The 23340-nt window shown below is 44.9% G+C and overlaps 1 protein-coding gene across 1 annotated transcript in view; it reads right to left on the bottom strand.

Moving 5' to 3' along the window:
* Positions 1 to 1311: 1311 nt before the first annotated feature.
* Positions 1312 to 23340, bottom strand: part of pola1 (polymerase (DNA directed), alpha 1) — a 45953-nt gene continuing 23924 nt past the window's right edge. The window contains exons 34-37 of the mRNA XM_079181507.1: positions 22696 to 22827; positions 15969 to 16085; positions 9640 to 9736; positions 1312 to 2265 (exon numbers count right to left, since the gene is read on the bottom strand). Coding sequence (XP_079037633.1) covers positions 2129 to 2265; positions 9640 to 9736; positions 15969 to 16085; positions 22696 to 22827 — 483 coding nt within the window. The 3' untranslated portion in view covers positions 1312 to 2128. The remainder of the gene's footprint in view (positions 2266 to 9639; positions 9737 to 15968; positions 16086 to 22695; positions 22828 to 23340) is intronic.

Genomic DNA, 23340 nt, shown 5'->3' with positions numbered 1-23340 from the left:
CCGGTAGTGGGGAATAGCAGGCCCGAGTACACATCTCCTGTGGGCTGCGGCTGATTAAATCCCCACCCCACCCAAAAAAAAAAAAAAAAAAAAAACAGGCTAAGCAACTGTGGGAGAAGTAGTGGAGCTGATATGATTTAATAAATATGTAAAGTTATGAGCAATAGGCTGTAAATGCACCGAGACACTTTCTCGCACACACAGCATGTTCTATCCATTGCATAGTGAATCACGGTTTAAGTGTTCAGCCCACTTAAGGTTGCCTTCACAAGTCACAGTGGTTTGAAGTGATTTGTGAGGCGTGCAGTGTTTATGGAAATGCACGCGGCAGGACGGAGCAAAAAAATCCCTCCACGGCATTAACACAAAGGAGAATTCTTGGATGGAAAATGGTGAAACACTTCATGGAGCGAGTTACAGAGCGAACTTGACTACAGCGGAAAGAAACGCATATGAAGACGTCCCCGCCTATCAATATTATAGTCATTGTTTTGGCATCAATGTAAAGAACCACCATGATATGACATGACAGGTAGTCAAACGTCCATTAGTTATTGTATTCATAGACACTTCCCAATAATTTACCATATTATGCACTAATAATATATATAAATACCAAATTTACCAAAATAGAGGATTGTATCTAAATTGTTCACTCCCATTTGAAATCAAGCAAAACTCTCAAAAATCCCACCGGTATATTTAAAAGGAAGCTGATCTTTTCGTAAACAATCCCTGAACGATACTTACTTACCTACGACTTCTCTGCCTGTCTGTGGCTCTCAGCGCCAAAGCCCAAACCGCTCTTTCTGAAAATGAAAATATATAGTTTTATTGGCTACTGTAGTTTTTTTAGCAAACAGCACACAGTAGTGGGGCCTACTTACAGCTGCGGAATAATACACATTTGGTGTGCAAGTGAGTATCTCTGACAGTGTATGTGGGATGAACACAGGTTCACTTTAATGAAGAGACATGTCCCCCAACGTACAGCTCTCATTGGTGTGTTTTTAGTAGTTGTTGGGTTTGGTCTTCTCGTGGGATTTGTTGAGATTAAGATTAACAAGAAACATGAAGACACCACAGGATATCCACCCCCCCCCCCCCCCCCCCCCCCCCCCCCCCCATTTGGGTCACCCCCCACATTGCAATAACACGAGATTAACATCTTATCCATTTAGCTTTTTATTGAAGTTGCAGTATAAAAAAAAAGAATGTTGTCATCAACATCAAAATGCCTAATACAAAATATTCTGGTCATTACGACACCCCCCCCCCCCCAAAATCATTACAACACACCCATCAGAGCAATACAAGTCGGAACATTACAGGTATTAAAAACAAAAACACACAAATGGCGCATTGGAGGGAGGGTAGAAGAAGAGGAATGAAATAGCATCAGTTAAACAGAGGCAGTGGAGGAGATCAGCTGTTCGATACGGAGACAAAAGAGTGAGGGAGCAGCGCGTGTGGCCTCCCTCACCCCGTCACTCCCTGCATCCTCCTCACTCCTTTCTTTCATCTTCTGATCTGACACACACACACACACATACACACACACACACACACACTCAGGATGAATGGTGGTAATCAGAGCAAGTGTCCGATCGCTGCAGGCATCCAGTGGTCTTAGCGGCCGGGGTCACTATCATTGGCTAATTAGCAGCTTTTGGAGTATACTGGCTGCTCTGAGGAGGAGTCATTTTTACACACACCCACCCCCACACACACACACACACACACACACACACACACACACACACACACACACACACACACAGACACACACACACACACACAATGGACTTTCATTTAGGTATGATTGCTACTCCCCTTTACAACACAGAGCCATTGTGATGGGGTCAACTCATTGGTGTCTATATGAAGAAACCGGAGAAGGGGAAAGGTGTGATTGGGTTTTAAGTCAAAAAACAAGTCCATGAGGTTCAGAGAAGGTGATATCGGGGTTAGGAGGTCAATGCATAAAACCCCCAACCTTGCTGTATGTTCGGAAAAAACAAAAAGTGAGTACACAGATGTGGAGGATTGTGCAAATGTCCCGCTTTGAGTCAGATGTCGGAGGTCCTTGGCAGGTGTCGTCTTTAGAGACGTGTGTGTGCGCGATGTTTTACTTGAGGGAGGAGAACGCCTGGAAGAGTTTGGCCAGGTTAATCTCCGAGTAGCCGCTGGTGGCCAGGGCTTTGTCCGGCACTTCCTTCAGCCTGCGGTACACTTCTCTCTCTCTGTTCAACGACTTCACGCGATCTGGAGGTGAAGGAAGGAAAAGAAAGAAAAAAAAGTTGTCATTGCCAGAGCTCAATGGAAGATCATTCAGCGCCCTCAACTGCGTCAAAGTCAATACCGCGGGCTACAGAGACGTGTGCATTTCAAACTAGTGAGTGAGCCCCCCCCCCACCACCACCACCACCATCCATCGCTATGATTAGGTTTTGCAGACTCCTACTGGAAGAGGAGCAGAGCGAACACCGGCTTTGTCTCATCGCTAATAAACACTGAGCAGCATTAAACCCTTGACTGGAGAGCTAACAGATCCAATGCCATCTGCAAGTAATGCCGGGAGGGGCACGGCAGAAATGGACGGACGGGTCGATGGCGGCGTGTGCGCACACAGACACACAGACACACACAGACACACACACACACACACACACACACACACACACACACACACACACACACACACACACACACACACACACACACACACACACACACACACAGGATCATAAGATCGATAGAAAAGCCCAATGAGACCATGAAGTCAATATCTTGTGCCCGTTATCCCGTCGGGTGGGCCGTAATAAGGCCGGAGAGAAGACTGAGAGCTGCTATCCCGGGCAGGGTGGCCACCAAAACCAAATCTTTACAATATTATAGCGAGCGTCAAGTGTAGATGAAGTATCATGAAACCAAGTAATAACACACTATCACACCAACGAGTGCAGCAGGAATAATCCTGCGATGAGTGGACGCTGGTGAAGAAGCAGGAAAATTGGAACGGGAGAAAGTTTAGTTTGGTCTGCGACTGATCTGATTTTACAGTATTTATCTAGTTTCTTTCATGTTGGAGATGATTTAGGCTTTTCTACCTGTTTATGTTATTTAAAAAATATATGTTGGTCTTCAGATCTTCATCCAGCTTTAATTATACAGGCAAACAGCATCGGCACCATTTATACAGTGTGTAAACATAACCCAGGAAAATCACCAATTAGAGGTTTTCCAGCAGAATCTCGACAGTGTGCAGAAGGCTCACTCATCGGTCAAAAGTCCCTTTAAGATATTTCTGAAGTGCAAAATCTTTGTAAAACAAACTCATGAAATCACTAATTACCACGAAGAAATGAGCAATGAGTACCTCAGTATTTCAGTAAGGGCTGAACCAATTAGTTGATCCATGACCAGTCATTATAAAGAACACTATCTAGAATCTTTGCTGATCATTTAGACATTTTCTATAAAAAAACTGACCGGTTGTTCCATGTCAATCGTGAATATTTGTACATTTTTATGACAATAAAGTGAAGACTTTTAGCTTTTGGACTGTTGGGCGCAGATGGCACCTTGTTCTTGGGAAATTAAAAGGGTCATTTTTCACTATTTTATGTCATTTTTCAGACCAAACGTTCAAGAAATGACTTGAGAGCAGAATCTTTATGATTAATCTAGTGATGCAGTCTGACCTGCCGATTAAGATTTGTGCCAATTCAGACGTTTTTTTTCTGATTGATTTTCTTCACGACCGTCCTGAAGTCAGTGTAAACCGTTATCCTTTGACTTTGTTTGCCATCATCATCTATAGCGGCAAAACACACAATTGATTGGTAAATAATTAACTGTATATTTGATCTAAATAAAAAATAGTTGCTTAATTTATCAAAAGTTTCTCGCCAAAAACTACATTTTACAAGATTACATTTGAACACATCGCGATAAGTTACAATTTACCACGTGGTAATCTAGCCAACGTAACCTCTGTTAACATTAGCTCCGGTCACTGCGATCACTCCGAGCATGTGCACGGGAATGAAGTCTTTGTATTGTTCCAAATGTTTTTCAGGTTGTTCCTCCACACGCTCTGCATTTGTGTTCGGATGTGACATTACGGTTTGTGCCGCTGTGTGCCGACGTTAACCTCTCATGCGGTAAATGTGCCGGGGGGGGGCGAAAACGTAAACGTGAGACCGATCACCGGTCATCGCCGATCAGCTGAAAACCGGCCGGTGCTTTGTCTCGATTCATCGATAACGAGCAGCAACATCACGGTTTGCAACGACGATATAAAAGAGAAAAGCAGCGAAATCCTCACATTTGAAGAGCTGGAACTAGTGACTGTTTAGTATTTTTGCTTGAGAAATAACTGACAAATAGATCGTCAACGAGTCAACTAATTGTTTCAGCAGCACTTTACGTTCTTTAAAACCAAAGTAACGGAACAATCGTCATAGTTCTCAAAGTGTTTTACTACAAGCAAACAAATTAAAAACTTGTTTAAGACGGTGACATGCCTGTTATTGATCTAGATCACACACACATAGTGTATATATATATATACACACACACACACACACACACACACACACACAGTCCATATGGCCGGTTGTCATGTCCTCGCCATCTCCACAGCCCTATCTCCTGTCTCGACTTTCCTGCCCGCTGCATTAGTGGCTGCTGGATAAATACCAGCCCACTGACTGGCCGAGGGAACAAAGGTTAGATACACAGAGATCAACAGTGAGAGAGAGAGAGAGAGAGAGAGAGACAGAGAGAGAGAGAGAGAGACACACACACACACACACACACACACACACACACTAAAAAAACACGCACACGGGACGATTGATGGTAGTTAAACACTTAAAAAGCACACTAACTCACAGTCATGGCGACTAAAAAACATCCACGTGACAAACAGTAATCACACATGCACTCTCTCACACACACACACACACACACACACACACACTGAAGATGGTGTGGTTGACTTAAACGCCAGCAGCAACTATTACCAGATAATCCTCATCTTAGCGAGGACAGGGAAGGAGGGAGCGAAGGGGAGAGGCAGGTAGAGACAAACTATTCTATTTATCTGGGGAAGAGAAGCGGGGTGATGATGCATGATCAAGCGAAAGCAATCATGTCATCATTTCTGAAAGGTGGGAGAACATAATTCTCTCCCCCCCCCCTCCCCTCCTCTTACCCCTTTCCTTTCTCTTTTCCACCTCAATCACTGTGTGGCGAACAGATAAAAGAATGATTTAAGAGTCAAAGAGAGGGAAAAAAAAGAAAGAAAGAGGGAGAGACCTCGCCCGCGAGCGGGAGCACAGTGGGGAGTGCAGTTCAAATAAATGGCCTCCCTTAAAGAGCGAGTGTGAGGTGGAAGGAGAAGAAGAAGAAGAAGAAGAGAGGGGGGGGGGGAGACGGCGAGGCTGGGAAGGCCGAGACGTGAAAGAAAGAAAAAGGAGCGGAGTGGAAACAACGAGATGACGACCGGAATGAAAGATGGAAAAATGACGGCGGAATCGAAAAAGCATACTGTGGACAGCTTCAAAACATCGCCTAATTGATTGCATTACGCATCGTCCCTCTCGTCCTCACACACACACGCGCACACACACACACACACACACACTCACAGTGAGCGTTTCAGGGGTTATCTGTGCTCTAACTAGGTGTTGTCACACACTCGCGCGTACTCTGGCGGTGCCGGGCACGAGTAGATCGGGGCTCTGCACGCTCTAACTAGGTGTAAATACAATAACAAGCCTGTAATTAAGTGAGCATGATGAAGTTAATGGAGATCGGCCATTCCGTCGGCCGCCTCCATGAATATTCTATTAGGCTGGTGGCGACGGGCAGCTGGAATAGCAGTTAATTTAATCACCACTCGGAGCACAGGGAAACTTCTTTGTGTGAGTGTAATTGCACAGAATGAATAATTGATTTGACAATCGCACCCGTGGATTTTGCCACCCCGCTTTGTATCGGCGGAGAAAGGAAAGGGGAGGGTGGAAGATGGAGAGAGAGAGAGAGAGAGAGAGAGAGAGGGGGAAGAAAATGGAGGAGGGAGAGGAGGAAAAGAGGAGGAGAGAGAGAGAGAGAAGATAGCGAGCGAGAGGAAGAGGAGTGGGAGGGTAGAAGAGGACCGAACGCAGAGTGCTGAGAGGTGGCAGGGAAGCTGTCGGTAAATGGATCATTAGAAAAGCGCAGCTCAAGGACAATTTATATTTTATCAATGCGGCAAAATTACATTATTGCTCACACACGCAATCATACTGCCCACACTCAAGATTGAGACCTGGAGGGGAGGGGAGGGTGATGGAGGGAAGAGAAAGGCAACAGATAGGGAGGGAGGGAGAGATAAAAAAAAAGATGGAGCAGGGGAGACAGAGAGAAGAAAAGTGACATGAAATGATTTGAAAGTCATTGATACGGGATGTTCCCAGCAAAAGATTGGACAGCATGTTTGTTTTTTTTCATAGTGTGTGTGTGCGTGCGCGCCTGTGTGTGTCTGTGCGTGCGTATATAATCTATTAGAGATCTCCTGCAGCGGTTGAAATTACCTCCATGTTTTACTCAGTTGCAGCAATCAGGCACAAAAATGCAATATACATGTAGATAAGACGAGGGCAGGCGAATGTGCACACACAAACACTGTGGAGCACTGCAGCGCGCGCACACACACACACACACACACACACACACACACACACACACACACACACACACACACACACACACACACAGCGTTGATTCAGAGCTCTTTTATGTAAAGCTATTTCTATACAACGTGCTTTATTGCGTATGTTCAGTACACATGTAAACTATGTGTACAATACGGCTGTTCACATAGTTTACACGATGACAGATTTCTATCTTTAAGCTAATATTTCTCGGAGTCAAGTAAACAAAAGCTACGCAAACATTAAAGCACTTGACGACATATACGCAGACCTAAAGAGCCACACACACACACTAGTGCTATACGAGATATCATCAGCTCTTCTAGAAGCACATGAAGGTTGAATGTGTTGCTGAATCTCTTCAGGTGTACACTAGACGCACACAAACACACACACCACAGGGAGAACACAACAGTAGAGTAGGGTGTATAGGATTGTACGTCTGCTCCCTGTAATCTGAGCAGTGTGGCCCCTGGGTGTGTAATGCAGTAATGTGGGGTATTACTGCCCCGGGACTGAGGGATAACGCCGTAACCCTATATTTTATAGCAGCATGAGTGTGTGTACATGCATCCTTCAGCATTTGAGGAAAGCAGTGTGTGTTGGATATTAATCATCTGGTGGAGACACTGGTTTGTCAGTGTTGCCGGACGAGATTAACCGATATTGTCACGCACGTTGCAAAACTTTATCGACAACCCAGTGGACCCACAGATTTGCCATGAATACAACCTCCTGGCTGGATAACCGACGTCCATGCCGGGTATTCTGGGTACTCCAGGTAGAGCTTGTGGTGGCCGTCACTGTGATACCAAGTCAGCGGAAATCTGTTGCGAATGTATACTCTGCAGAGTGCTGGGCGGTGCCGGGTTCTGGGTGTTCCAGCCGCGTGTTCTGTCTCTCAAACGGATGTTTTTTGGGGGACGATGCAGGGAAAGTGGAAGTCTTGTGCTTAGGGAAACCAAACCATTAAACAGGAACGGTGATGATTTGATGGACTGGCAGCTCAGGGAAAAGAGGAGCGCAGTTGCTTCTCGTCTGAGAGAGCCGGAAACAAGTAAACATGATGGCGTCTGGACGTGTTGTAGTGGGTGAAAAAAAACCCACAGCTGGTGGGCGAACAGGTGAGTCCTGTGTGACCCCGTTGCAGTCCACGAAGACACTTTTCCTCCCAATAAAATGTTTACAGAACGTCTATACTGTTTGTAAGCTTCGGTACTGGGTGTGTGAAAGAAACTGTACAGGTTTCAGCAAGTGTCAACGGGTGAGACTCTTCAGTAATCTTTAATAGACAGTCTGACCTCCTAAGGCCTGATGAAAGGTGGGTAGACATTGTAAACATATAAGAAATAAGTGCGACAGTGTGTCGTAAATAGACACTACCTTATTTTGAGGGAACCACTGGTCTACACCCACGGTTAACACTCGAGCATTGGAAGTGTGTCTGATCTTGAAATGGTAAGTGGACAGACAGCATGTGTGAAAATGTCTTGACTCCTGGTGAAAGGCACTGATCTGGTGTCAGCCAGCGGACGCACAAAATGCGTGCGGCCGTCACGAGACGAGCTGCTCGACTGCTCCTCGCCCGTCTTAACGTGTGATGAACACTGGACCTTCTGCACGTACGGCAAAACGTGAGCGCACACTTCCGACGCTTTGGCACGAGGCGAAGAACACCGCAAAGCACAGCGACATGAAGGAAGGGGGAGGCCGAACGATTGATTGCCGATTATTTCTTGCTTGTGGGCAAAGACAGAAATAAAACAAAGCAAAAATGGAGGCTATAATCATGTTAGTACCCCCCCCTCCCGGCCCAATCCCTACAATTCAGCTCCCTCCGTCTTCCGAGTGGTCATCTGTTGATTACGCGTTATATTTACCTCTGCTGGCTCACTGCCTCGCTCAGGTTTCTGACTGGCGCACACACTCGCCGAATTTAAGCATACATACATAAATAACATACATACATGAATATTAAATCAAATAAATAAATCACTCGGCCCAGCGGCCCTTTCTAATCAAGTGACATCAATCAGGGAGAACTATGGGTAAAGAGGCCTTGGGGCTGACGCCTACTGAGCGCGCCCAGAGCGCTGGAGTAGCGTCTATTTGAGTCCAAGGGGGGAAATATACGCTCCATGTCCCATTATAGGAGAAGGGCTATCCTTTCGTCAGCGCGCCCATTACTCCCCCTATCATTTCCCCAAATCTAAAACCTGTTTTCAATCAACACAGCCAAACGAGTGCCTGTCCAAGAGAGGGAGAGAGAGAGAGAACGGGAGGGAGAGAGAGCAAAGGAGAGAAGGCAGTAGACGGACAGTGAGGGTAAGGGTAGAGGCAGAGCGATGGAGGGCTCTTTCCTTCTTTCTTCCAGTGATTGGAGCGTTTTGCATTCTGTATGTGTGTGTGATTGAATCCGTCTCCTAAATTAGGGCTGTCGACTCGACGAGCTGAATGTCCTTAACCCCCCCCCCCCCCCTCCCCTCCCCATAGCCAATGCCCATACTCCGCTACCCATGTGTGTGTGTGTGTGTGTGTGTGTGTGTGTGTGTCACATCATCGGTGAATACTGTAAGTGTAGCCTGGGTAAAAGGTTTACGTTGAGCCATTGATTGCTAATGCTACGTTGTATGTGTATTTGTGAGGAAGCATTGTTAGGACATCAAAATTCAAACTTCAATAGCCGTTCTAGTAACTTGATTTCAGCTCCGAAAGGCGGTAGAGCAGAATGACAATAACAAAATGAATAAAATATGATCGAATTTTTTTTAAAGTCACAACTCGTCTTAGAAACTTTGGAAATGAATCATGCAGCAAATAGAAAAATACTTTTTGGAAAGTTAGGTACAAGAGCTAAGTAACAAGCAACGTGTGTGTGTGTGTGTGTGTGTGTGTGTGTGTGTGTGTGTGTGTGTGTGTGTGTGTGTGATCTTACTTTTCTCATCATTCTGTGACAGTTTGGCAGCTGAATGGTCCCAGTCAAAGATGAACCGGTAGAAGCAGAGCTGGTTGTACAGGGCCTTCTCGGAGTACTGGAGAGAAAACACACACACACACACACACACACACACACACCAACAGGTGATTACAACACTCTGATGATTATATATCATATTGAATGTAATGTGTAATAGTAACAGAGAAACTGTACTCCTCTCTCTTTCTCACCAGCAAAGCTCAGCGTACAAAACATTCAGCTAGTTCCTCTTTTTTTTTAGCCGACCGTTGTTTTCAGCAAGTTAAAATGACAAACGTGTATCCCGTGATTAACGTGATGGCAGGCCTAAATTATATTTTGGCTGCTCCCGGTATGTGTGTTGGATGCAGCCTGTCAAGAGTAAAAGACGCGCTGTAACACCACCGTACAACCAAAAGTGCTTTTGTAGCGAGACGACTTCTTTTCTAGCCGATAGCTTCACGTCAGGTTCAGGAGTCGCACTCTCACAATACTTCATAATTCATATCACTGAAATGAGTACCTTCAGTTATGGAGTAGCTTAATAAGATGTGCCAGATTCAGAAGGCTGTATGTGTCAGCCACATATTAAAATCAACATGTTGGAACATTCAAGTATCGGATCTGTCGCAAAGATCTGAACGGCCTTTTAAAAATGAACACAGCGAGCTTAAAAAAAAGGAGCTAAACTGTTTGTTTTGTAGCCGTTTTCACTCGTTAACAACTTCAGATATGAAACACAAGGCCAGTGGCTCATTAAAAGCTCAAATGCCATTCATCTGGACACAAAGCTAGCAGAGGAAGCTAACCATGTTATAATAATGCGTTAGAGCTAAAACGATTACTCAGTTATGCTGCATTACTCTCTCAAGCTCTCTTTGACTTCATTTAACAAAAACACACAACGTTACGTCACAATGTGTTGGATACAGGTAACTCATCATCATCCCGTTACTTCATGTGTGTTCACGCAAGTGATGAATCCCCATTGTGTTAACCTTATAAGAGCGGAGATTGGAGATCACGACAGGGCGACGGATTAATAAACCCCATTTACCAGTTTGAGAAACAGACACTACGAAACGCACACTCGACTGTATTCCTCCCTGAAAACATCTCCCTTCCTCGGCGTGACACGGTAAAGCGAGAAAACAAATTTGCTTGCTTTGTTAATCTCCACTGCAATTAACTGGAGCCACACGACAGCCTGCCAGAGGGAAGGAGGGGGGAGAGAGAGAGAGAGAGAGAGAGAGAGGAAGAAGAGAGGTGGGAGCGAAAGAGAGGAAGAAAAAAAAAAGAGCAAAAGGGTAAAGACAGAACGAAGTGAGAGACGGAGAGAATCAGAGACAGTGAGGAAGAGAGAGAGAGAGAAAGAAAAGAGGGGATCAGGCCTGAAATACCCTCCCTCGTAATAGTTTGTTGTGATAAGCCATTGTGAGAGAGGCATGCGAACAGCCGAGGCTGTCAATTTGATTAGCCATTATACTGCACGTTTAATTGCAGTTATTGGCTCGTCATTTCCCCGCTACGCTGGAGAGGCCACGCTAAGCCCCGACCCCACACTGCCATCAGGTGTGCGCCGAGTGCTTTATTATTACCACCAGGAAGAATCCCCTGACAATTCCCGTGTGTCAGTGTGTGTGTGTGTGTGTGAGTGAGTGAGTGAAGTGAGTTTGTGTGCCCATTATGCCTGCCAACCGGCAATGTGCGTAATTGTAATTTCAGTTTTTACTGCTGTGGCGTAATCAAGTGGCAAGAGTATCTAGTGCAACTAAAGGCAAACTATGTGAGGAGTGAATGTGTGCGTGTGTGTGTGTGTGTGTACATGCGTTTAATGGCTTTCTATGGCTGCCCACATGGCACACACAGCTGTTGAACGTTGATGCACTGCCTAGTCAACAACCTAACCATGCGCATCCCATAATGGAGCCTCGGTTACGGTTGCCAAGGTTGAACGAGCTCGATCGGCACAAACACTGCGGTGCCAGTTCTTCCTCTCGACAATAAAACACACACACACACACACACACACACACACACACACGCGCACACACACACACACAATGTAATGCTGATTGTGGGCGGGGCCAGTCGCTGCACACTGATTGACTGACAGGTGTCAGAAAGGCGCGTCTAAAATGTTACAGGGTTGTTATTGAATTTAGAGCCCCTCAACCCCACCTCACTCTCTCTCTCTCTCACACACACTCTCTCACACACACACACACACACACACACACACACTGCAGCGCACACACACTCACACACACGCCTACCTTGTCATTCAGCTCGGTGCTTTGTTCCTGCACTGACACCATTTCAATTTGCTCCACAAATCTGCAGCATTTTCAGCCTGACTGCCTAAGGAGCAAACCAGCTGTGAAATTGCCTCTCTCCCGGGAGCGTAGGACCCCCCCCAGCCCCCACCTCGTACCCCTTTGCTCCTTTGACTCCCCCCCCCCCCCACACCCCAACACATACACATCCCAGACGTACACGTACACACACACTTACACAGTTAAACCAAAAAGAAGAGGGAAATGTGTGTGTTTGAGAAGAAACAGACAGGATGTATAGAATAAAAGGAAACGAGGCTAAATCACACAAATTGATCCAAATCACGGAGCAACAGCCTAAAATGCGAACACAATGAAACGAGCACTCAAGACTTCCAAAGAGTCTTAAAAACAGCGCTCTCCATCTTTTAGGGGACCCACACATGAACACACACACACACACACCCGACCTCCAAAAGAACTTTTGCACTTCATGCTATCGCTCAAGTACGCCAGTGAAGCAGTCAGGCAATATTTGGGGGACGACGGTACAAAAACACAACTGTTACTATTGGACGGAAACGTGCGCACGCTGCTGAAAAAACTACAGCCGTTGAATACCGTGACACGGATGTGGCTTAGAGGAAAATATCGCAGCAACAGTGACACAAACAAGGCCTCGGCGTCTCACACTTTTTCTCTTCTCCAGCTTAGCTGCAAACACACGCTGTAAATGCTGAAGCTACGATATCCAAGCCCATACACAGCTGCAGCGAGAGAGAGACAGAGAGACAGAGAGACAGAGAGAGAGAGAGAGTGAGAGAGAAACAAACATGCATTTTCCCTCAGCTGTGAGGCCACAAGGCTTTAAAACTCTTGAGCTTTTTAGATGCTATGAGCGTTATTGCCGGTTGTGGTAGTCACGCCGATCAGCTTCACAAGACACCATAATGAGTCAATATATGTAAATCTTTACTAGGCAAACACGGCGGGAAACAAAGGCATTTAACTGGTGCTCTCGCCCGCAAGCCTCCAACGATTCAGCACCGGTAATTTCTCCCCATTGAAAGGCATAATTGCCTGCTATTTGAAGATATTCATGCTCAATTTTTGAAATTAATTTCAATTGGAGGGAAATGTAGAAATGTCAGCTCCAGTGAAAGGGATTTGATTTCAATTATCCTCGCTCAAAGGACTGTGATTTCCAAATACACTTAAGCAAAATTATGACAAGAATTTTTGTTCGGCAAAATTCAGTGTTTAAAGAGCGATTAGGCGATAATGGGGCAGCTTTGAGCCGGCAGTGAATGCAGCCGTCTCCCTCTGAAAGGCACTCAATTATCTCTGATTGCTCCCGCTATAATGTATCAAATAGAGATACCTGCTATTGCCGTAATTTGTGTGAAAATTAACATGCTGCAATTTCCACTAGAGGGAAAAAGGGAGCTCTAATGGGCGCCTGAGCGTACATCAATAAAACGAGGAGAGAAAGAGAGAGAGAGAGCGACAGAAAAAGGGAGGGAGAGAGGAGAGAAAGAGCAAGCTAAAGAGAGAATGAGTGTAAGAGCTAAAGAGGGGAGGGGAGGGAGAGAGAATGAAAAGAAGAGGAGCATGGGGAAGAAAGCCTCGAATAAAAGGGGGAAAGAAAAGGAAAGTCAGGACAGAGATTTCAGACACGGTGAGAAAAAAATAGCCTATTTGAGTTAAGCGTTGTGGAGGGAGGGAGCGATGAAGAGCGAGAGAGAGGAAGAGAAAGAAATTTAATTTACTGAAAATATTACAAATTGCACCTGTGCATAACTCCCCCAAATTACCAACCAATCAAGGCAGAGTGCCTATTACTCTCCCATTACATGGAGATCAGATCACGCTCTGAATCTGTGTCCAGAGAGGGAGGGAGGGAGGGAGTAAAAAAAAAAAAAAAAAAAGGAAGAACCAGAGTGAGAGAGACGGACGGAGGGAGGAGAGGAGAGGAGAGGAGAGGCAGCACACACAGCGATGCTAAATGTACCATGATGCAACAGAGACGAAGGAACACGCAGAGTCACAAACAAGACGCTCGTTTTACAAAAGCCCCGGCACAAACAAAAGAAGAAACCGTGCATCTTTCTGGCCGGCGCCGATATTAGCTCGATGCAGCTAAATGCATAGAAATATGACAAGCGCTTCCGACAACAACATTAAAAAAGAGCTCTCTGGTTGGGGGAACGGTGGGTGCCTCATCTTGCCTCGTTGTTTGAGCGCAGACTATCCACCAGCAGCTCAAACAGCCATGAATGGCCCCTCGAGTACTTTGCATAATTGGCAGCAATTTAATTTGTAAGCCGCTGGGCTATTAATCTCCAGGCACTGGCTTGATTTCGAAACACTGTTACCTAATACTGAGAAGTCAGCGTTAGCCTAATATGAAGGGAAAAAAATGTCTCTCCTCAGAGAGGTCAGATATAAGGGTGAGCAACACGTATTAGGGTTTGAATGTCTTGCTAAAGAGCAGCGGGCGGGGGGGGTCGAGAGGTATTTAAAGAGCGGCAGTATAACTATTAAAGATAAAGGCAGTTGTTAATTATTGAGTAGATACATTTCAGTTAATGTGGAAACAATACCCACATTTCTTTTTATAATTCATTAAACATTCAAAGGCATTTAAATTATACTTTGTGCTCATTTCCAACCTCGTACTATCTTAAATATCATCCGGAAAAAATGAATATGTAAGCAAATTATCATTGTTCACACCAGCTGGTATACAACACAAGATAGAAGAAGAAAAACCTGGTTGTCAGGTCTGTTGAACATGAACACAGTATTTTTAGTCGGCTCTGGTGGAGAATGAGAACGCAAGGGGTCAATCAGGACACCACAGAAGAAGAGCCTTCTGAGCTGCCAACATGATTTATGTCGGTGCTTAACATTAGGCTTTCTATTTTTGCAAACTGATTTTCACGCCGCGCTCTGTAACGGTAACACCTGTTTGTTTATTCCCACCTCACGCGACAGTTTGTGTCGCAGTCAGCAGGCCGTAGCACGATGCTAACAAGACCAGGTCAGCGTACCGTCGACGACAGAGAGCCTTCAGCCTAATGAGAACCATCATCCTCCTCCTCCTAAAACACAGGGGATCTATTTCACGGGCTCGTTGTAGGTAAGTTTAAGGTTTATAAATGGACGGTGAATTTGAATGGCTCGGCCAACACTAAACGTTGCCGATTCCCTTCGCTGTAGATCATCAACATGCCCCGAGTGCAGAGATCAAACCGTGTTTTGAGGAGCAGGTGAGATGAAGATAGGCTGCGGGATTTAGGGTAGAGAAAGGGTGCACGAGTGAGCACACAGAGAGTTAAATGTTTTATTCAGGCCGCGGTTTAAAGTGCCACGGCCCTCAGGCACAGCAATGGCCGCCTAAGTGGCTACAGTGACAGCAGAAATTGGCCTTTTGGTTTACAACCTGTCGCCACAGAGCCAGACACAGCAAAGCAGCCAGATAGCAGCAGAGCGCGCTAGATGAAAAAAACAAAAACTTGACAAGAGAGAGTTAAAGGCGAGGGTTGAGACAGGAATGGTGGGAATGGGTCAGAGAAGGAGAGGACAAAAGAAAAAAAAATTGATTGAACCATCACGCTCAAATTGAAAGGGAGAGTGTTTCTTTTAAATCCAGTGGTCAAGCTAACAAAGTGTTCATAAGGCGGCTACGAGAGCTACGGACACACAAACACAGGAGCAGGAGGGCAAAGGGAAGATCATTCTTATCGCTGTGTGTGCGTGTGTCTGTGTGTGTGCGTGTGTGTGGTGAAATGTGATACTAATGAGTAAGAACGTGCAGAACATGTGTGGGGAGAGACCTCAGCTCCATAGCACCATCCCCTGGACAAAACATACAGAAATCAATGTTGTGTTCTGGTGTGTACATCCACCTCCACCCACAGACCCACCGTGCGCGTTTGTTCACTTCATTCTGAGAAAAATGAAAAGCAGCGTGTGTGTGTGTGTGTGTGAGTGTGTGTGTCGAAGTGTGAATTCTGCCGGTTGCGTTACCTCGGGTCTGAGGGTCGCCCTGGTGCAGGCGGGGCAGATGGGTCCGTGGCGGGAGAAGGCGATGGGCAAACGTCTGGTCCTGTTCTGGCAGGCCTGGTCTTCACACACCAACCAGCCCTATAAAGAGACACAGCACACACACGTGACCTCCAACAACTGTGAAAACTTTAGTGGAGTTCAGGTTATATTCGAAGCAAAGGCTGTAAACATTCTCCAGCGGGCCCCAGGTATGAATAAAACAATAAAACAATACATTTTAAGGTGTTAACTCGGGCTATGGGACATTTTTTCACAATGTTTGACCATTTCATAAACCAAATGATTAATCCCAAAGATTAAATGTTCATTTGTATCTCTAAACTTTTGATCATTCCTCCCCAAAAAAAATCTCTTTCTCTTTTCTAAACCTATAACATGCCCTTTAGTTGTTAATCTGGTTCCTGAGGTTTTGGCTCTGAAGAAATAACTAAACCAAATATCAGGCACTAAAGTCATTTTTTTTCTCAAAAACTAAATAAATACACTCACCGCACACACACACACACACACACACTTGAAATGAGCCATTTGTCAATTCCCTTTCTATCTCCCCGAATTTCCACGCCTGCAATAGTCCTTTGAAATGACTGAGCTTTCTCGTGTATAAAGGGATCCCTGATGAAAACATCTCATCAGAAAAAACATTCAGCAGCCTTAACTACCCTGCATGATTACTTATTTATATATTTTTTTAAAGTGCTCGTGTTGCCATTTATTTCGTTGATAAAAAAAAGTGTTTTAAAAATTGACCAAAAAAATAAAACTTTTGTTGCCTCGAGACACTTTAAAAACAGCTTTCTGGTAACGAGGACATTTTTGCAGAAAATTGTCGCCTCCGTGTAGTCGCTCTAATTCTGCACAACAGGACGGGCGAGACAAGTTGTCGGAGGGAGAAAGAGCGGGGTTGTAAAAATAAAAACAACCGCACGGAGAAAGGCGGAGGCAGGAGAACTGAGGTTTACATCTGACTTCACATCCCACCCGGCTCGCTCTCTTTACATTCGAATGTATCTTCAGCTGCTGTGTGTCGGGGTTATGCTCTGCGAGCACTTGTCAGACGGGCAGAGCAGTGGACAGGCAAAACGGCAGTCGTTAGGACCCCCTGGGGTGAGGTAGTGACCCTGGGCAGGTGCTGTGGTCTAACCCTCTCAATCTGCCCGTATTCTCCTGGACCCCCACCACCCCCCCTGCTTCTTACGCCCTGTCATTACTAAGGGGGTTTAAAGGGGAGGGGGTTAATGCCCAACTAATGACAGAGCATAAGACCCACCGCCATCAACGCCTTTGCCCCCCCCCCTCCCCCCCTCCCCTATCTATCTGTCCTTCCTTCCTTCCATTCACTCAAAATAAACCCCCTCTAAAACCACTGCACCTGTCTTTCTATTCCGCATCCCCCTCATCACACATACAGGCATGCAGTAATTCTCTCATTGATTTATACGTTTGGCTTTGTCTGGTCTCCTCATCAATTTGGAGCAGCAGTGAAAAGTGTTCCTTTTACAGCTGACTCTACAGTATGTTTAAACTCTGTTCCCTGTGCAGAGGCCTCAATGCGCTGCCTAAGCAGAGTAAACAGAGGCTGATTAAAAGGGACTGTTTCCATCCAGTTTGCATTAGACGTCTTCATAAAATGAATACGTGGTCAGAGCCCTACTCAAAACACAAACAATTACACAACTGAATTTACTGCAAATATCACCATCATAAGGATGTTTCTATAACTCTGTCTTCATGTTTTAGAACTTTGTATCCCTAAAAACTCTGTTAAAAGCAAAACTATTGACTATTAAAGTGTTTTAACGCCTTTCAAGTCAAATATTGAGCAAAAGCACCTGAAGCAGCAGGTGAGTTTGTACTCAACGTTTTTTTGAAGCCTTTACGCCGCAGGTTTGACTTTATGTTTATAGGCATTGCCATAAAATGTTGCTTTTCTTTCGTAAACTACAATAAAAGCACTTCCAGGATTTGTATTTCATTGTGTTGCATTCGTGCTCCCCTACACTGATGTAGCTGTTCCAGTTTGACTTCTCGATGCATTTAACCTCAAGGCTCTTGTGACACCTTGATTACAAACAGATGGGCTTCTACCAAATTTGGTGTTTTATATTTGATTTTTAGACCGCTTTGTAGAGAGAAATCCACACGCTGCCTTAGCCTTTGTGGTGGGGAAGGAATAACTTCCAGAGCCCAGAAACGTGGCTGAAAGAGGACAATTTCATTGTTCCAGTAACATGAAAGCACTTCACATGACTGGCTCAATGTATGCAGTAAGTACACCTGTCACGTACAATCTAAAAACAACCTGCGCGTTACAATGGCTTCTTATTATGCAACAGGAAATATAAATCTAGAAGGGGAGATAATTGCTTCAGGCAGTCCACACACACACATACACACACATACAGTCAATCTCCTTTAAATGAAAACCAAACACACACACACACACACACACACACACACACACACACACACACACACACACACACACACACACACACGTCCCAAATCAATTAGTAAGTCCCCGGGTTCACAGCTTTACCCACAAACCCATGCTCCAGGACTAATTATCTAAACACCTCCGCCGCTCTTGTGCAAAGAGCTGAGCATCATGGGAAACGAGACGGCTTCGCTGTCTCTGATAAAGACATATGCAGGACAATGGTTTGTGGAGGTGGGAGATAAGGAGCATGAGAGTGTGATTTTCAATGGGCGGCTGTTTGATCTCCGTCTTTTTGTGTGTGTGTGTGTGTGTGTGTGTGTGTGTTTCTTATGACACAAGCCTTGGCACACACTGCTGTTCCCATGGGACTCACAAGAGGAATGAACACACACACACACACACTGTCTGTATTCAATGTGAGCACAAACATATTAATTGTTTCCCATTCATACACATTACAATGATTTAATAAGACACACATCAAAGACTCAAGTGCCCAGGACTGTGAGGGCTGAAAGAAGGAAAAGCTACCAACAAAAGCCCTTGTGCTCTGGTAATGTGACCCAAAATCCACACACACACAGAAAAATATAAATAAAGTGAGATTAAGTGCCGCATAGAAACGACTAAAAACAAGGAGGACCGTGAGGCAGTGGAGAGAAAAATATAATTGAGGCAATTCCACGGAGCGAGGGGAGGTGGTGGGGGGGGGGGGGGGGGGGGGGGGGGGGTTTACAGTCGGATGTGAGGGAATAAAGGCTCATAATTGCATAATTACTACAGTGGATACCTGACACACTGAATGCAGACGTCAAATGAGTTCCGCATAATTTAACCAAATAGAGGCAAGACCGGGCCACGACAGGGCCCACATGGAAATGTAGCCTCTCTCTCTGCTTCTGAGTCTGCTGGTCGATTTCTGCTCCCAAAAACACTCCAGTTGGGTCCGATACTTTAAAGATCATCGTCACTGCACTCGTTTGATGAAGAATGATATGGCAGATATGGCCATTTTTTAATCGATAACCTAATTCATTGATAATGAAGATTGTCATTAGTTGCCGCTCTAATCTGAGGCGTCTTTTCTCCCTGCATCTTGTCTGAAAGGTCAAGTATTTTTAAATCAGTTATGCAACAAAAGACTATTTTCATTATTGATTACTATGCGGACTGATTTCTCAATTAATGGTTTAAGCGTCAGATTAGGATAAAAAATGCTCCGAGCTAAACCCAAGAACCTAAGGTGACGTCATTAAATGTCTTTTATCGTCCCAACAACAGGCCAAAACCCCAAAATATTAAATAAAAAATAATGTAAGAGCAGCAAACTGTCACATTTCAGAATCTGGAACCATCAAATGTTGCCATTACTATTTGCGGCATTACTTAATGAATCGATTATCAAAACAGCGATCTGATGAGTGTTCATTTGATTGACTAATCTTTGCAGTTCTGCTGAGGACATCACGTTGGGCTATTAAAAAAATCAACGGGCCCTTTTCGCTATTTTCTTACATTTTTGTGACTTGGCGAACAGGTGTCGTTAACTCACTCTATAAAGTTTCAGAAAATATGTAGAAATGCCCTTTGCATGTTCCCAAAGCCCGAAGCGACGTCTTCAAATCGCTTGCTGTGTGCAAACAAAAGTCAAACATTTTCTTCAAAAGAAAACTTCATAAATATATATATATATATATTCATGAGAATAGTTGCCGATTATTGTTCTGTTAATCTTCTATCTACTACTAATCTATTAATCGACTAATTGTTTCAGATCTATTGTGAATGCTAACAAAGTGGAGAAGCCTCTCTGACATCACTCCTGTAGCAGAGGAATCCACCACACACACACACACACACACACACACACACACACACACACACACACACACACACACACACACACACACACACACACACACACACACACACACACACACACGGTGCTTTCACAAAATATTTACACGATAAGATTCTTGATATTTAATCATCAGCAATGCTAAGTTAAGTGATGCTTTTGCATGATTCCTTGCACAGAAACTCTGTTGATTAAATCAACTAATCGAGTAGTCGGCAAAATTCATACGAGCGTTAATCGACTTTGAATGTTTTGGCCGAGGACGGGCCTACAGCAGTCAACACGTCCAGCTCTGGAGTGAATAGACCATCAAATCGGTCTACTTCACAAACACTCTCTCTCACACACGCGCACACACACACACACACACACACACACACACACACTGAATAGAGCTCAAACGGTTCCACTTTGTACCTCCTCCGCTTAATCAAAGCTTCTCTATTCAGCAATTTGACCTTTTGTTCAAAACAGGATTATCACCTTCTCTGGTCTTCATTCACCCTCTCTCTCCCCCTCTCTCTCTCCCCCTTTCTACTCTTGCCCCTCAGCCCGTTTCCAGGGGCGACCCGCATGACGAGGGTAATTGCAATAATTTGTTAAATGCCATGGCAACGGTGGTTAGATGGGAGGGGTTACCAAAAACAAAAAAAAAGGAAAAAGAAGAATTGGGTGGTTCAGGAAACGAACGAATCTCTCATTTTGCCAAAGACAGCGGGACGAGAGGAGGAAAGGATGACAACAGTGTGTGTGTGTGTGTGTGTGTGTGTGTGTGTGTGTGTGTGTGTGTGTGTGTGTGTGTGTGTGTGTGAGGAGTGAACAAGTGTTTGCCCATTCTTAGGGGGCTGGTTTATTGATAATGGTGGGGATGGGGGGGGGGGCAGGAGGTAATTTCACTAATGATTAATGTCTCTGTGGTCCTAGCTTAGGACGCCAACACACATGCACGTATATTCTTGCACACACACACACACACACACACACACACACACACACACACACACACACACACACACACACACACACACACACACACACACACACACACACACACACACACACACACACACACACACACGCAGAGCTTTCACACTATCTGGCCGGACAAACGGCTCTATTTGAACTCTCCCTCGGCCTGAAAGGAATCCTTAATTACACAATATTACCCCTCTTCATTGCCCCGCTGTGTGTGTGCGCTGTGTCCGCCTCCAGTGGTGTGTCCGTGTGTGCGCGTCTGTGTGTGCGCGAGTGTGTTGCTGTGTGAGGTGTAAGTATTCAGTGGTAGCAGCTGTTTCACACATCATGACAAAGGGGACGGGGGGGGGCTCGATCCCCGCACATTCACCAAACTAATTGATTTCTGTTCAGCACTGTGGGAGAGTTACCCCCACATACACATACACACTTTTACAGGCAGACAGTGCATTCCACTCACTCAAGACGAAGGTGTTAGAAGCTACCAGGAGAGAGAGAGAGAGAGAGAGAGAGAGAGAGAGAGAGAGAGAGAGAGAGAGAGAGAGAGAGAGAGAGAGAGAGAGAGAGAGAGAGAGAGAGAGAGAATACATTGGATTTGTTGTATTTTTAGTTCTCGCTGTATCTCCAGTGATTCGGTTCTCCCAGATGTATCATTTAAATTCCACCCTATAACCTTAACAAAAAAAATAACGGACAAAGAGTGCACGTTAAACTTGGTATTCAAAGTAAGAATGGCCATTTAAGTATTTTCACAGATCATGCTCCTTCAAATCTTTCTGGTGCTCTTTTCATTTCGCCAGCATAATGTGCACTTTGGGGGAAAATGTCAGCGCGGTGCCCTGCTGAGGTTTCCATCATCATCTCTCTCTCTCAACATCTTTTTGATGGCTTCTCTTATCATTACTGAATCAGCTGAATCCCACATTGTGTTAAATACAGTCCAGCGCACCCATAAACACTTAGTAAAAGGTCAATTTTCACAAGACTTTCCTCCTCTCTGACCACTTGAGCTTGTTTTGCGTCAGCTGCAGCGTTCATTTAATTTCTTTAGGAATGTGTTGATTGATGTAGTGGCATGCAAACAACCACGATGCTTTGCAATGCAAATGGTTTAAGAGGAGAGCTTTTGGACCAAGGATTTACATTTAATGTATATTTTTGATGCGTCTGTGAATTAACGGCAAGTTCATTCAGAGAAAAAGCTTTAAAAAAAAAAAGAGAGAGAGGGAGAAAAATGTCTGGCCAGCTGTGCTAGTCTAACAAGTTGCAGCATTAAACACAGAGTAAAAAAAGTCCATTTGTGGCCCTGCAGGTGGTGAAGTACATACATGAATGTTTGTGTGTGCTTGTGTTTTTGAGTGTGTGTAAAGCAGAGTTGTATTCCCGACTGGCACACAAACCACAGAAATACTCACAGAGTAGTATTGTTTGATGTGACGACGGATGTCATGTAGCAGTTTGTTGCTGATGTTGACGGCGTGGTCGACGAGTCGGCTCCCGCAGGGGACGTGACAGCACCGCAACAAGCCGGGCTCCAACGTTAATCCCTGGGAAAGGAGAAAATGCGTCACGACAACAGATGGATTCATATATGCTCGACATCAGCGGTGGTTATCGAGGAAAAAAAACAACTCTTCAATAACATGAATAAAAACAGGAGACGGTGACGCTGCGTACAATCCATTCTGATGGCTCACACAAACACTGTGGATGGTTTCAATCTTCTGCTCTTAAACAAAGTGCTGAATGATAAGAATGTCTGCACAATACTGCAGTCTGGTGCAGCTGAATAATTGGGAAATAAGAGAAATGACCAACAATGTAGTGCAAAGGGAGAAAGGAGCTACAGTTTGAACTTTTCTCTAAAGCGCTTCTCTTCTTCATTCTTGGAAAACATATTTCTGCGACTTTTAACGTGCACAAACGAGTGCCACACTAATAAAATGTATGCCATGCAAAACACGTCACGTAGAACTCAGCCCTTACTTTTGTCTCTCACTGAAATGCATCTTGGGAGTTGTAGTTAACGTCTCACATTTCATTTTTTTTATCCACAGGTT

The sequence above is a fragment of the Pholis gunnellus genome, assembly GCF_910591455.1.
Source record: "Pholis gunnellus genome assembly, chromosome: 20".
NCBI classification, from domain to species: Eukaryota; Metazoa; Chordata; class Actinopteri; order Perciformes; family Pholidae; genus Pholis; species Pholis gunnellus.
The sequence above is the reverse complement of the archived record's forward strand: the minus strand, read 5'-3'. Positions and strand labels throughout refer to the sequence as shown.